Here is a 13,489-nt window from a genome sequence, read left to right on the forward strand (position 1 = left end):
AAGTACTGTTACCTGGATCCTCGTACCTTAACCTACATTGTTAGGTTTAACAACCATTAACTCTTTTCATTCTAATAGATACACAGCTGGGAGTGTGATTGACACTGCAAACAAGTACAAGTTCCTCTGGAAACTTCCTCTGGAAGACTTGGATATCGTAAAAGGTCTATGAAATGTTGCAGTATTGGTTGCCAGTAATATATCCTGCTAAGATGCAATGCTTACTTATAAATATGAGTGTTCAAAAAGCTTTCTTAATATGTTCCCAATCCCTGAGGGTGGCTGCAGACTTCAAAACAGGGAGCCAGAATTTGCCTGCAATAAGTAGACTAAGACAGACGAGAGAGACATAGGAACCTAGGGAGAGCTCAGGGAGAAAGAGTGGACACTCAGGCCAGTTTTTTTATTTCCGATACTAAAGGTTTACTTCTAATTCTGTTGTAAACAGTTGCACAAACCAGCAGGGCAAGGGTTCACCAAGTGCCTTCTGAGATTTCCAAAGGATTCAGCAACCATTTTGAGTTTTCAATCTGATTGGAGTATCAGGGCATACGTGCAGTAGGTGACAACAAATCAGTTGATTCGCAGATCCAATATTGAAATCTAAAATAAACAGGAAATTCTGAAACCCAATTGAGCCAAAGTACAGAGGTTTTCAGTAAAACCAGTGGCCATGCACATCGTGGTTGAACAATATGATCCCTCTCGTTAATGTCTCTGCTGTTTACGTGTTGCTGGGTCTATGTCTCACCCTATCTGCTTTTGTACTGTTTCCTCTTTTCTCTGCCTCACTATACTTTCTGTTCCTTTTCTCTCCTTTTCTGCATCTCCCTCCATCTTTTCCTTCTTTCCCTCCCTTGCGGATGCTGTGGGGGGTGGGTGTGGATCTTGGGCAGGAGGTGTGGGGGTGCCGCCATCAAAAACCCCGTTCTGATTTGGGGTGGGCGTCCTTCCCTTCAGACCTCCCTCTCCCCTCGGCCTCTCTCCGAGACCCCGATCGCATCCCCACCTCGCTTGCTACCTCCTTGCCTACACCCCCCGGGACCCCTTACATTTACCTTTTCCTCTGCCAGTGCTCAGTGGAGCCTAAGTTGGTTAATAATAATAATCGCTGATTGTCACAAGTAGGCTTCAATGAAGTTACCGTGAAAAGCCCCTAGTCGCCACATTCCGGAGCCTGTTAGGGGAGGCTGGTATGGGAATTGAACCCGCGCTTCTGGACTTGTTCTGCATTACAAGCCAGCTGTTGAGACCACTGTGCTAAACCAGCCCCTAATGCGGGTTGCGGGGCAGTCAGAGTCTGTGGGGAGGTTTGCCCCGCTGACTCTTCAGATGGCAGGAGGCAATTCGGAAAATTCAGGCCTCACTATACTTTCTGTTCCTTTTCTCTCCTTTTCTTGGTGAAACCGGATAGATTTCTTGTAAAGTTTACTATAAAATAAAGTTAGAACCTTCTCGAGGATAGGGGTGACATTATTATTGATTCTAAAGCTGGCACAATGAACTTTCCACAAGCAGCATCAGGCTAGCTCTTATTAGGCTTTGTGTCAGTGGGAAACTCACATTTGCATCATAGCACACAAATACAAACAACAAACAAAGAACAAAGAAATGTACAGCACAGGAACAGGCCCTTCGGCCCTCCAAGCCCGTGCCGACCATACTGCCCGACTAAACTACAATCTTCTACACTTCCTGGGTCCGTATCCTTCTATTCCCATCCTATTCATATATTTGTCAAGATGCCCCTTAAATGTCCCTATCGTCCCTGCCTCCACTACCTCCTCCGGTAGTGAGTTCCAGGCACCCACTACCCTCTGCGTAAAAAACTTGCCTCGTACATCTACTCTAAACTTTGCCCCTCTCACCTTAAACCTATGCCCCCTAGTAATTGACCCCTCTACCCTGGGGAAAAGCCTCTGACTATCCACTCTGTCTATGCCCCTCATAATTTTGTATACCTCTATCAGGTCGCCCCTCAACCTCCTTCGTTCCAGTGAGAACAAACCGAGTTTATTCAATCGCTCCTCATAGCTTATGCCCTCCATACCAGGCAACATTCTGGTAAATCTCTTCTGCACCCTCTCTAAAGCCTCCACATCCTTCTGGTAGTGTGGCGACCAGAATTGAACACTATACTCCAAGTGTGGCCTAACTAAGGTTCTATACAGCTGCAACATGACTTGCCAATTCTTATACTCAATGCCCCGGCCAATGAAGGCAAGCATGCCGTATGCCTTCTTGACTACCTTCTCCACCTGTGTAGCCCCTTTCAGTGATCTGTGGACCTGTACTCCTAGATCTCTTTGACTTTCAATACTCTTGAGGGTACTACCATTCAAGGGTAATACAGACTTAGACTTCCCGCATCTAGAGACACATGAGGCGGACGAAGCACATAATCATGTCTGTTTTCCATAGCTAGTTTCTGAATGAACTGATCACCCGCCAGGTACTATAGCTTGAGGTGTGCTTCTCCACATCAAGCATGTCTGACCAGGAGTCTCTCCTGCTCCCTTTGGCACAGGCATGTTGGAAGGATTTGCAGGTTGACAAATAACTTGTTTTGCCGCGTTATGAACCAACCTTCCAAGATCATCAATTTCTGGAGCTTCTCGGAGCTTCTGGCTCGTGGGTAGGGGCTCGCCTGATTCCTGGGCTGGGGGCTTGTCTTGCGAGGAAAGGTTTGGCAGATGGGGCCTGCACATTGGAGTAGAGAGGTGATCTTCTTGAGATGTATAAGGGGACTTGACAGGGTGGATGATGAAAGTAAGTTTCCCCCTGTGGGAGAGACTGGAACCCGGGGACACAGTTTAATAATAAGGGGCCTCCCATTAACGGCAGAGATAAGAAGAATTTGTTTCTCTCAAAGGGTCATGAATCTTTGGAATTCTCCCGCAGGGCCATTTAATATTTTTAAGGCAGAGGTAGACAGATTATTGACTAACAAGGGAATCAAAGGTTATTGAGGGGAGGCGGAACGTGCAGTTGAGGCCAGAATCACATCGTGCATGACCTTATTGAATGACAGAGCAGCTCGAGGGACTGAATGGCCTAATCTTGTTTGATGTACTACCCACTGCACAATCATATCTATCCACACAAATATACATGTATCATAAAACAAATTGACTCAAAGCTCAGACAAATTTTATCTCCCTTACCTCAGTTTGCAAGTTATGAACATAGTATCAAACAGGGCAGCACGGTGGCGCAGTGGTTAGCACTGCTGCCTCACGGCGCCGAGGTCCCAGGTTCGATCCTGGGTCACTGTCCGTGTGGAGTTTGCACATTCTCCCCGTGTTTGCGTGGGTTTTGCCCCCATAACCCAAAGATGTGCAGGCTAGGTGGATTGGCCACACTAAATTGCCCCTTAATTGGAAAAAATGAATTGGGTACTCTAAATTTTTGTTTTTTAATTTAGCTTTGCCAGGAGTAACTGAAGCAAACTCCCCAGTTACCCCAATGAAAGACCAAAACAGGCCAGCTGATTTCTAAGACATCTTTGGAGTCAGAGAGGTATTATGTCAAGAGATGCCCAAGATCTTTCCAGACAGGTGTTTAGAAACATTCCTAGCTGGAAAGAACCTTATTCACCCACTCCCATTAGAGGCACAAAAAGTGCTTTAATGAACCGAGTCCATTTTAATTTGTGTATCTGCCCAACTCATTATGTCTGGCACCATGAAATTGTTCATTGATTCAAATTGAAGTGGAGACATCGATCATGTCAAGAACTAATGTCACATATTGTTTATCTATTTGCACATTTACCAAGAAATGTTTCTGATACAATTAAGACTTACTCATCTGTTTCCAATTTTTGTTTTGCTGAATTTGTTTGGCATTACTTACCTGAAGATGGGTGGCACAGTGGTTAGCACTGCTGCCTGTGGCACTGAGGACCAGGGTTCGAATCCCAGCTCTGGGTCACTGTCCGTGTGAAGTTTGTACATTCTCCCCATGTTTGCGTGGGTTTCATCCCTACAATCCAAAAGATGTGCAGGCTAGGTGGATTGGCCACGCTAAATTGCCCCTTAATTGCAAAAAAAATAATTGGGTACTGTAAAAAAAAAATTTTTAAATAAAGGAGACTTATCTTGAGAGGTGTAGCTTCCTTTTCCAAAGTAAAATTGCTGTAGACCCGTGAATAACCCATGGGCATGAGTTTCAGAGTTGTTGACAAACAAGTGTAACATTGAAGTATACCAATTTGAAGGTAACAGCGTCCTGTTGTGTTCATGGGCGATGTTCAGTGGGTTTTGGAGCCGTTTCATGTAATAAATAAATGGAATTGATTTATAGACCAGATTGCACTGGATTGGTACTCATATACTATAATAATAATAATCTTTTATTGTCACAAGCAGGTTTACATTAACACTGCAGTGAAGTTACAGTGAAAAGCCCCTAGTCGCCGCATTCCTGCGCCCATTCGGGTAAACATGTTACAAAGCAATGATTAGATTCTATCTTTCACTACAGTCTTTATTTGTTTGTAAAGAACGTCGTACAGTCCTCAGCTTTCCTACAGTCCTCAGCTTTCCTTCCACAATGGCCTCTAGTGAACTCCCCCACTTTCTTCACCCATCAGTGGTAGCCATGCCTTTGGCCATCTCGATCCTAAACCATGGAATTGTCCTCTGCCTCCCATCCCTCTCTCTCTCTCTCTCCCGAGTTCCTCCTTTAAAATGCTGCTCAACCTTTTGGTCACAATGCCTGAAATGGCTCTTTCATAGAATCATAGAACTCTGCAGTGCAGAAGGAGGCCCTTTGGCCCATCGAGTTAGCGCTGACCCTCCGAAAGAGCACCCTACCTAGGCCTAGTCCCCCTTCCTACCCCTGCAACCCCGTAACATAACCTGCACATCTTTGGACACAAAGGGGGAATTTAGCAGGCCAATCCATGGCCGACCTGCACATCTTTGAACTGTGGGGGGAAATCAGAGTGCCCGGAGGAAACCCATGGAGACACGGGGAGAACATGCAAACTCCACACCCAAGGTCAGAATCAAACCCCTGGGTCCCTGGCGCTGTGAGGCAGCAGTGCTAACCACTGTGCCTCCGTGCCTCTTCTTCAGCTCGCTATCAGTTTTTCTCCCATAATGGTCCTATAAAACTTTTGGGGACAGTTTACCGTGTTAAAGATGGCACATAATATTCTAATTCTGATTTGAATCTGCTCTGTGTTGTAGGGACATCCCAAGCCACAAACCGGGAAAACATCCAGAAGACTCTCAATCGACTGGAGGAAGATTTCAGTATCTTGAGTCAGATTAGCACGTTGGCAGAGACACTCAGCATTTCACATCAGGTACGGGGACTGATGGCATGTAATTGGTGACTTTCTAAAGAGATGATACAAAATGAATTGATAAGCCAGAATCTACAGGTTCCTTCCAGGATTGGTGAATTCTCTTCATAGGCATGGCACAATGACAGTGACTTTCAACTAACTGATCATAAACCTCCCCACCAGTGCTACCATCACAGCCAGAAAGAGATACAACTTCTACCGTGAGGGTAGTATAAGGTTGGGGATTTCTTTTATTGTTTGTATTCAAGCTATACAGTCCCCATTATAAAACCACAAGTTGCAGCAACTTATCGTTAACAGTGCAAATAGCTAATTGAAGCTGCCTGAACTCCTAACTTTGCAGCTGCCTCTTGTAATCACTTTGCCTGAAATTAGTGGAGCTTTGAAATAACTGGAAAGGCCAGAATACATTTTAACTTGGGCTTTTGCAATTGCCTCCCGTAGTTGTCGCAATTTGCCCGATGCAGGTGGCTGTCCGTGATGCGCATGGGCGCTGTAACTGGTGGGGGAATTCCAAGTCAAGCTGTCCCCATCTGCCTTTGGATGGGATCTGGAAGAGGGATAATCTCTTTCAAATAGAAGCCAAGGGTGCCACTGCAGAAAGCTTTCATGGTACTGGATCCTTGCATGCTGCTGGAGGAGCCATCGGTAACATGAGGCAGCCTACAGTGCACACCTGTCATTTTCTGTATGGAAGAGAGGTATCAGCTGGACAGAGCACATCTTTCACTGGGTGGTAGGGTTCCCTTGAGTTCATGGCTTTGCACGTGGGCATCAGAGCTCCTTATATCCTTTATGTCTATGTGACTGAGCCCTTGCACTCAATTCAAGTGATGTCTGACTGCTGAAGTACCAATATCCTTGACTGCATTGGAATAACCATTTTCACAGTACTGAGTCAAATTGTGTTGCTTGATGCCATTTTCCTAATTCACAAATAAGCAGAATATGCATTCTCCTTTCCTCTCGCCAGAGTCTGGATGACGTGATTAAGGACCTGATGGCCTCTGTGAATCGGGAGCTCTCTGAGAAGCAGTCACTCGCAGTCAGCACAATGTTTCCACTCACAAAAGTTGAACTAACAGCCGCAACAGCTGACGGAAGTGAAACATTCATCTTTGAATTCAGTAGTATTGAGGCACGAGCTGGTTTTGAACAGACATTCGAGGAGACAAAGAAGAAATTAGGTACAATGTGCAAACAATATTCAAAATAATATCTATTGGGGAAAAGACCTTGGGCGAAATTCTCCGGAAACGGCGCGATGTCCGCTGACTGGCGCCCAAAACGGCGCCAATCAGACGGGCATCGCGCCGCCCCAAAGGTGCGGAATGCTCCGCATCTTTGGGGGCCGAGCCCCAACATTGAGGGGCTAGGCCGACGCCGGAGGAATTTCTGCCCCGCCAGCTGGCGGAAACGGCCTTTGTTGCCCTGCCAGCTGGCGCAGAAATGACATCTCCGGGTGGCGCATGCGCGGGAGCGTCAGCGGCCGCTGACAGTTTCCCACGCATGCGCAGTGGAGGGAGTCTCTTCCACCTCCGCCATGGTGGAGACCGTGGCGGAGGCGGAAGGGAAAGAGTGCCCCCACGGCACAGGCCCGCCCGCGGATCGGTGGGCCCCGATTGCGGGCCAGGCCACCGTGGGGGCACCCCCCGGGGCCAGATCGCCCCGCGCCCCCCCCAGGATCCCGGAGCCCGCCCACGCCGCCTTGTCCCGCCGGTAAGGTAGGTGATTTAATTTACGCCGGCGGGACAGGCAATTTATCGGCGGGACTTCGGCCCATCCAGGCCGGAGAATCGAGCGGGGGGGGGGCCCGCCAACCGGCACGGCGCGATTCCCGCCCCCGTGGAATATCCGGTGCCGGAGACTTCGGCAACCGGCGGGGGCGGGATTCACGCCAGCCCCCGGCGATTCTCCGACCTGGCGGGGGGTCGGAAAATGTCGCCCCTTGTTTTAATTAATTTAATAATCTTTATTTTCATAAGTAGGCTTACATTAACACTGCAATGAAGTTACTGTGAAAAGCCCCTAGATGCCACATTCCGGCACCTGTTCAGGTGCACAGAGGGAGAACTCAGAATGTCCAAATTATCTAACAGCACGTCTTTTAGGACTTGTGGGAGGAAACCGGAGCGCCTGGAGGAAACCCACGCAGCCACGGGGAGAACGTGCAAACTCCACACAGACGGTGACCCAAGCCTAGAATCGAACCTGGGACCCTGGAGCTGTGAAGTAACAGTGCTAACCACTATACTACCATGCTGCCCCTATTAGTGTTTTCTTTAAATTGTTACTTGACAGATTTGCTTAAATATATATTTAGCTTTCTCTGGATTATTTCTTTCTCCTGCGTAGCTGATAAAATTTTATATGAAAGAAAATAAGTGGCACCTGAATCCGTCTCAAGTGTTGGGAAATATGTTTGGTGAGTTTTATAAATATTTAGGGGGGGCTTCTCTCTTTGTTGATAAGTGTCAGCCAAGGCGTATTCGGTTGCACTCTTGTCTCTTGAGTCTCAAGGCTCTGGCTCCAGAACTTGAGCTCAAAAATCAAGGCTGAGACTTCAGTGCAGTACTGAGGGAATTCTGCTCTGTCGGAGGTGACATGCTAAACCAAGGCCACATCTACCTGCTCGGGTGGATGTGAAAGAATCTATGGCACCATTTTGAAGTATCCCTCAATCAAAACATTTTTGTTTTCTTTATTCGTTCATGGGATGTGGGTGTCGCTGGCTGGGGCAGCGTTTATTGCCCTTCCCTGAGGGCATTTAAGAATTAACCACATTGCTGTGGATCTGGAGTCACATGTAGGCCAGACCAGGTGAGGATGATAGATTTACTTCCCTGAAGGACATTAGTGAACCAGATGGGATTTTACGACATTCGACAATAGTTTCATGGTCATCATTAGACTTTTAATTTCTGATTTTTAATTGAATTCAAATTTCGCCATCTGCCATGGCGGGATTTGAACCCGGGTCCCCAGAGCATGACTTTGGGAATCTGGATTACTAGCCCAGCGACAATACCACTTTGTTACTGCCTCCCCCAATGGCACAGTGGTTATCACTTTATAGTGTCAGGGACGGGTGACATTCCTGCCTTGGGTGACTGTGCGGAGTCTGCACTTTCTCTCCCTGTCTGCACGGGTTTCCTCCGGATGCCCTGGTCTCCTCCCACAGCCCAAAGATGTGCAGGTTAGGTGGATTGGCAATGCTAAATTGCCCAAAAGATTAGGTGGGGTTACGGGGATAGGGCGGGGGGTGTTGGCTTCGATAGGATGCTATTTCAGAGGGTCGGTGCAGACTCGATGGGCCGAATGGCCTCTTTCTGCACGGTAAGGATTCTATGAACATCACAAAAAGCAGATTTTCTGGTCAATATCACAGTGCTGTTTGTGGGAGCTACTACTGTGTACAAATTGGTAGTCACAGCCATGACGCGCATGCGCGGACCCACGCCGGCCGTGTAGGGCTGGCTTTCGGCGCCGGAGCAGCACACAGCACTCGGTGCGCTGCTCCGGCGCCGTTCTAGCCCCCGAAGAAGAGGAGAATTACAGGACCTGGAGGCCCATTGACTCCGGCGTCGTTCGCGCCGGTTTTGAGGCCGGCGTCAACACTTGGCCGTGATATCGGTGATTCCCGGCTCACGTTTCATAGTTATCATAGGATTTACAGTGCAGAAGGAGGCCATTCGGCCCATCCAGTCTGCACCGGCTCCTGAAAATAGCACCCTACCCAAGGTCAACACCTCCACCCTATCCCCATAACCCAATAACCCCACCCAACACTAAGGGCAATTTTGGACACTAAGGACAATTTATCATGGCCAATCCACCTAAGCTGCACATCTTTGGACTGTGGGAGGATACCGGAGCACCCGGAGAAAACCCACACACACACATGGAGGATGTGCAGACTCCGCACAGACAGTGACCCAAGCTGGAATCGAACCTGGGACCCTGGAGCTGTGAAGCAATTGTGCTATCCACAATGCTACCGTGCTGCCCACAATGTTTCCAACATTGCACAGCGATTACACTTCATGAAGTACTTCATTGGCTGTGAAGCACTGTGAGACAGCCAGTGGTTGTGAAAGGCATTATGTGAATGCAAGTTTTTCTGTGTTGTTTAGAGTATCCAATTCATTTTTTTCAATTAAGCGGCAATTTAGCGTGGCCAATCCACCTACCCTGCACATCTTTTGGGTTGTGGGGGCGAAACCCACGCAAACATGGGGAAAACGTGCAAACTCCACACGGACAGTGGCCCAGAGCTGAGATCGAACCTGGGACCCTGGCACCGTGAGGCAACCGTGCCAACCACTTGCGCCACCGTGATGCCCTTTTTGTTTCAACAAAATGATTAACTTCCATTCAACTTTAAACAGGTTAACAACTTTGTTACCATCCCACACAAGAGGAATTTCTATCAAGTTGTTGTTGTAAACACCAATCCAATGTCAGGAGGTCAATCCCGTGTCTGTACAGGAACTGAATTATCCTGATCTATCCTAGGTGCCCGTATTGCAGGCAGGCAAGTAAGCTTTGTTGATAGGATCCAACGTAGTTGGTGAAGCCAAAACCAAGACTCAGTGCTCTTCTTTATTGAGGAAGTTTATTGACTTGTTCAATCTCACAGCTCTTCTCCCACACAGCCCAGTGTCCCAGTTATCCCCTATTTATGTGCTCTTTCGACAACCCATGAAAAAAACAAATTAATAAATTGACACGTGTGACAGTCCTTAAAGGGGCATTGTCCCCTATTCATATCTCTTTTGAAGAACAATTAAAAAACGATTAGTAAAGCAAAATAATTAAAGCCTGAGGGGGAGGAGGTGAGGGTGACTGCCCCTGGTGGGATGCTGTGACTAAAACAAAGAATGATGGGAAATGTAGAATACCAAACCAAAATGGTGTTTCCGGGGGATAATGCTGCCCCCTAGTCCGCGTGATGGTCGCCGTTCAGGGACGGCTCCCCTATTTATTTATTTTTGATAAAACAAAAATCAATTAAAAGATCAAAACTGAGAGAGGGTGACAGTCCCTGGTGGAGCATTGTAACAAAAACTAAAACGTCGAAGGAAACTTAACTAATTAAACTAAAATATTATTTCCAGGGCTAATGATGCACCCTCAGCCTCCCCTCTGTACACGCTCAAGAATACGAAAAATACATTTTTTTTATTTTTGTTTATTTTTACATTACTTCTTTTTAATTTAATGTACCCAATTCATTTTGTTTCCAATGAAGGGGCAATTCAGCATGTCCAATCCACCTACCCTGAACATCTTTGGGTTGTGGGGGTGAGACCCACGCAGACACGGGGAGAATCTGCAAACTCCACATGGATAGTGACCCGGGACCGGGATCAAATCCGAGCCCTCGGCACCGTGAGGCAGTAGTTCTAACCACTGTGCCACCTCGAATAGTCAAAAATAAACAAATAAGCGAGGGTGGGGGCGTTTTGACAGCCCCTGGTGGGGCCTCCACACATATACTCTTAAATAGGACCATAACTATCAATAAATTAGACAAAAGTGCCAGGAAGGACAGTCCCCATTGGGGCACTATAACAAAAACCAAACATCACAGGAAACCTAACTAACTAAACCAGAAGATCATTCCTGGAGATGATGATGCACCCCAGTCACATGTCCCCTAATTAAACTCTTTTAATATAAACAAAAAACCTATAAATTAAACAAGAAATGAGAGGGGATGACAACCTCTGGTGGGGCTACTGTAACTAAAACATAATGTCAAGGGGAATTTAACCAACAAAACCAAAATCTCATTTCAGGGGGTGATGATAATGTATAATTCTAATAAACAAATAAGCAAAAGTAAACAAATAAGCAGAAGGGTGGGGGGGTGGGTTTGATGGCCCCTGTTGTGGTCTCCCCTATTGACATTAACAAACCTGTGATTGATAAGACAGTAATATGCTTTGCTCCATTTTCCTGTGCGGAGAAGGCTACATAACATATTGGCACTTGGTTGGAAACTGGAACAGGTGATGTGTGTTCATTCAGGATGAAGCATTACATTATACCATGGCAGCAATAGCGAATGCACATCATAGTAAAGTGAGATGGTACAGACCATTCCACAATGTATCTCTGTTTACTGCTTGTTGCTATGTGAAGTCCTTTGAAGTGCTTTTAACTGTTACCCTGATTACATCATGCTGAAGTCAGACCCTTTGACAAAGGGTCATCTGGACTCGAAACGTTAGCTCTTTTCTCTCCCTACAGATGCTACCAGACCTGCTGAGATTTTCCAGCATTTTCTATTTGGTTTCTTTTTGAATGCTGAAGTCAGAGATGGTTTCAGCTTACCCTTTCATTAAGATCCGCCTTGATTGTAATCAATGACAGAACAGGCTTGATGTTCTTGCTGGCTTGTGCGGAGGGCATGGCCATGTAGCAGCCTAGGAGGTACAGCTCGGGCCTTGTACTGTGATAATGCAAAGAAACAGCGCAGTTACCGACCCAAAACTGTCTGCGCTCACTTCTGAGGAGAGAATGTTGAGGTGCCAGCAACAGCAACTTGCATTTACGTAGCACCTTTAGCACAATGCAATGTCCCACGGTTCTTCACAGAAGCATTACAAAGCAAAATGTGACGCCAAGGAGATATTAAGGCAGATGATCATAAGCTTGGTCAAAAAACGCAGATTTTAAAGAGCATCTTAAAGGAAGAGAGAAAGAGTTAGAGATGTGGTCAGCTTAGGGAGGGAATTCCAGAGTGTTAGGGCCTTGGCCGCTGAATGCACACCACCTGTAATGGAGCAATTAAAAATCAGGGTGGGCAGGAGACTAAAATTAGATGGGTATAGACATCTGGGAGAGTTGTTGGACTGGAGGAGATTACTCAATTAGGGAGGAGTGAGACCATGAACCATGGATTTGAAAACAAGGATTAGAATTTAAAATGACCGAGAACTTTGGAGCTCATGTGGTAGATTCTCTGTTGGTAGCAGAGTTTCCGATCCGGCAGAGAATTGAGCACCGGGCTGAAAACACCAGGCTCCGATTCCCCGGGAGCGAGCCAGACTCACCCCACCGGTGGGATGATGTAAACGGATAATTTGAATCTATTTGCATCCGATTAATGAGCTGGAAGCCCAATTCTCCAAGCCCCCACAATGCTCCAGGCATGTCAGCAGGAATTGATGCGGGCGTGGATTGGTGCAGATATTTCCAAGCATGACCCTGGCGCGGTGGACCCTGTGGTGGATCAAGGGGATAAGTGTGCAATATAGGTGTCCCCAAAGTCCATCGGAGGGCCCCCTCCTCCCCACAACATAAATCGTGCGTCCCCATCAGACCCCCAACAGAGGCCCCACCATCAACCCCCAACAAAGACCCTCCCCCCCCATTAGACCCCACATTAGACCCCCAATAGAGACTCCAACAGAGCCACCCCCCCCCCCTCTTTTTCACAGCAGGAAGCCTTTAATGTGCTGAGGGGCTGTCAATCATAGCAGGAGTGTTTCTAAATATTGTGGTCAGCATCAAAGCAGGGTTATGAAGATGCATTCAAGCGTGCAGGGAAAGATCAAAGAACAATTCACCAACTGTCAATCACTGGCTAATGCAATGTATTAGAACATAGAATCATAAAATTTACAGTGCAGAAGAGGCCAAGAGTTGTTTAAATGTCCCTAATGACTCCGACTCCACCACCTCTGCTGGCAATGCATTCCACACACCCACCACTCTCTGTTTAAAGAACCTACCTCTGAGATCCCCCCTATAACTTCTCCAATCACCTTAAAATTATGTCCCGTCGTAACAGCCATTTCCACCCTGCGGAAAGTCTCTGGCTATCCACTCTATCAATGCCTCTCATTACCTTGTACACCTCTGTCGAGTCACCTCTTCTTCTTCGCTCCAGTGAGAAAAGCCCGAGCTCCCTCAACCTTTCTTCATAAGACATGCCCTCGGGACTTCAGGTGGCGGCCATGGAGGAGTAGGTTGCACATTTGATAGCTCCCGCCTGTGACGGACTTTTGGACCTTTTGCTCCCATTTATTTCCGGATTTTATTGAATAAATCGGTGAAGAGTGAGACAGTAAGGAGAAATCCCCCTCCAGTGTTTGGGGAATTGGACCAGAAGTGGCCGTGTGAGAAGACAAAGTTCTACAAGGAAGACGCGAGCAGAGCTGG

General features: G+C 47.1%; 1 protein-coding gene across 1 annotated transcript in view; it reads left to right on the top strand.

Moving 5' to 3' along the window:
• The window catches only part of LOC140391997 (rho guanine nucleotide exchange factor 17-like), a 570,574-nt gene that overhangs the window by 484,541 nt on the left and 72,544 nt on the right, over positions 1-13,489 (top strand). Inside the window, exons 9-11 of the mRNA XM_072477120.1 lie at positions 79-164; positions 5,196-5,314; positions 6,291-6,504. Of these exons, the coding sequence (XP_072333221.1) occupies positions 79-164; positions 5,196-5,314; positions 6,291-6,504 (419 nt within the window). The remainder of the gene's footprint in view (positions 1-78; positions 165-5,195; positions 5,315-6,290; positions 6,505-13,489) is intronic.

The sequence above is a fragment of the Scyliorhinus torazame genome, chromosome 15, assembly GCF_047496885.1.
Source record: "Scyliorhinus torazame isolate Kashiwa2021f chromosome 15, sScyTor2.1, whole genome shotgun sequence".
Taxonomy (NCBI): domain Eukaryota; kingdom Metazoa; phylum Chordata; class Chondrichthyes; order Carcharhiniformes; family Scyliorhinidae; genus Scyliorhinus; species Scyliorhinus torazame.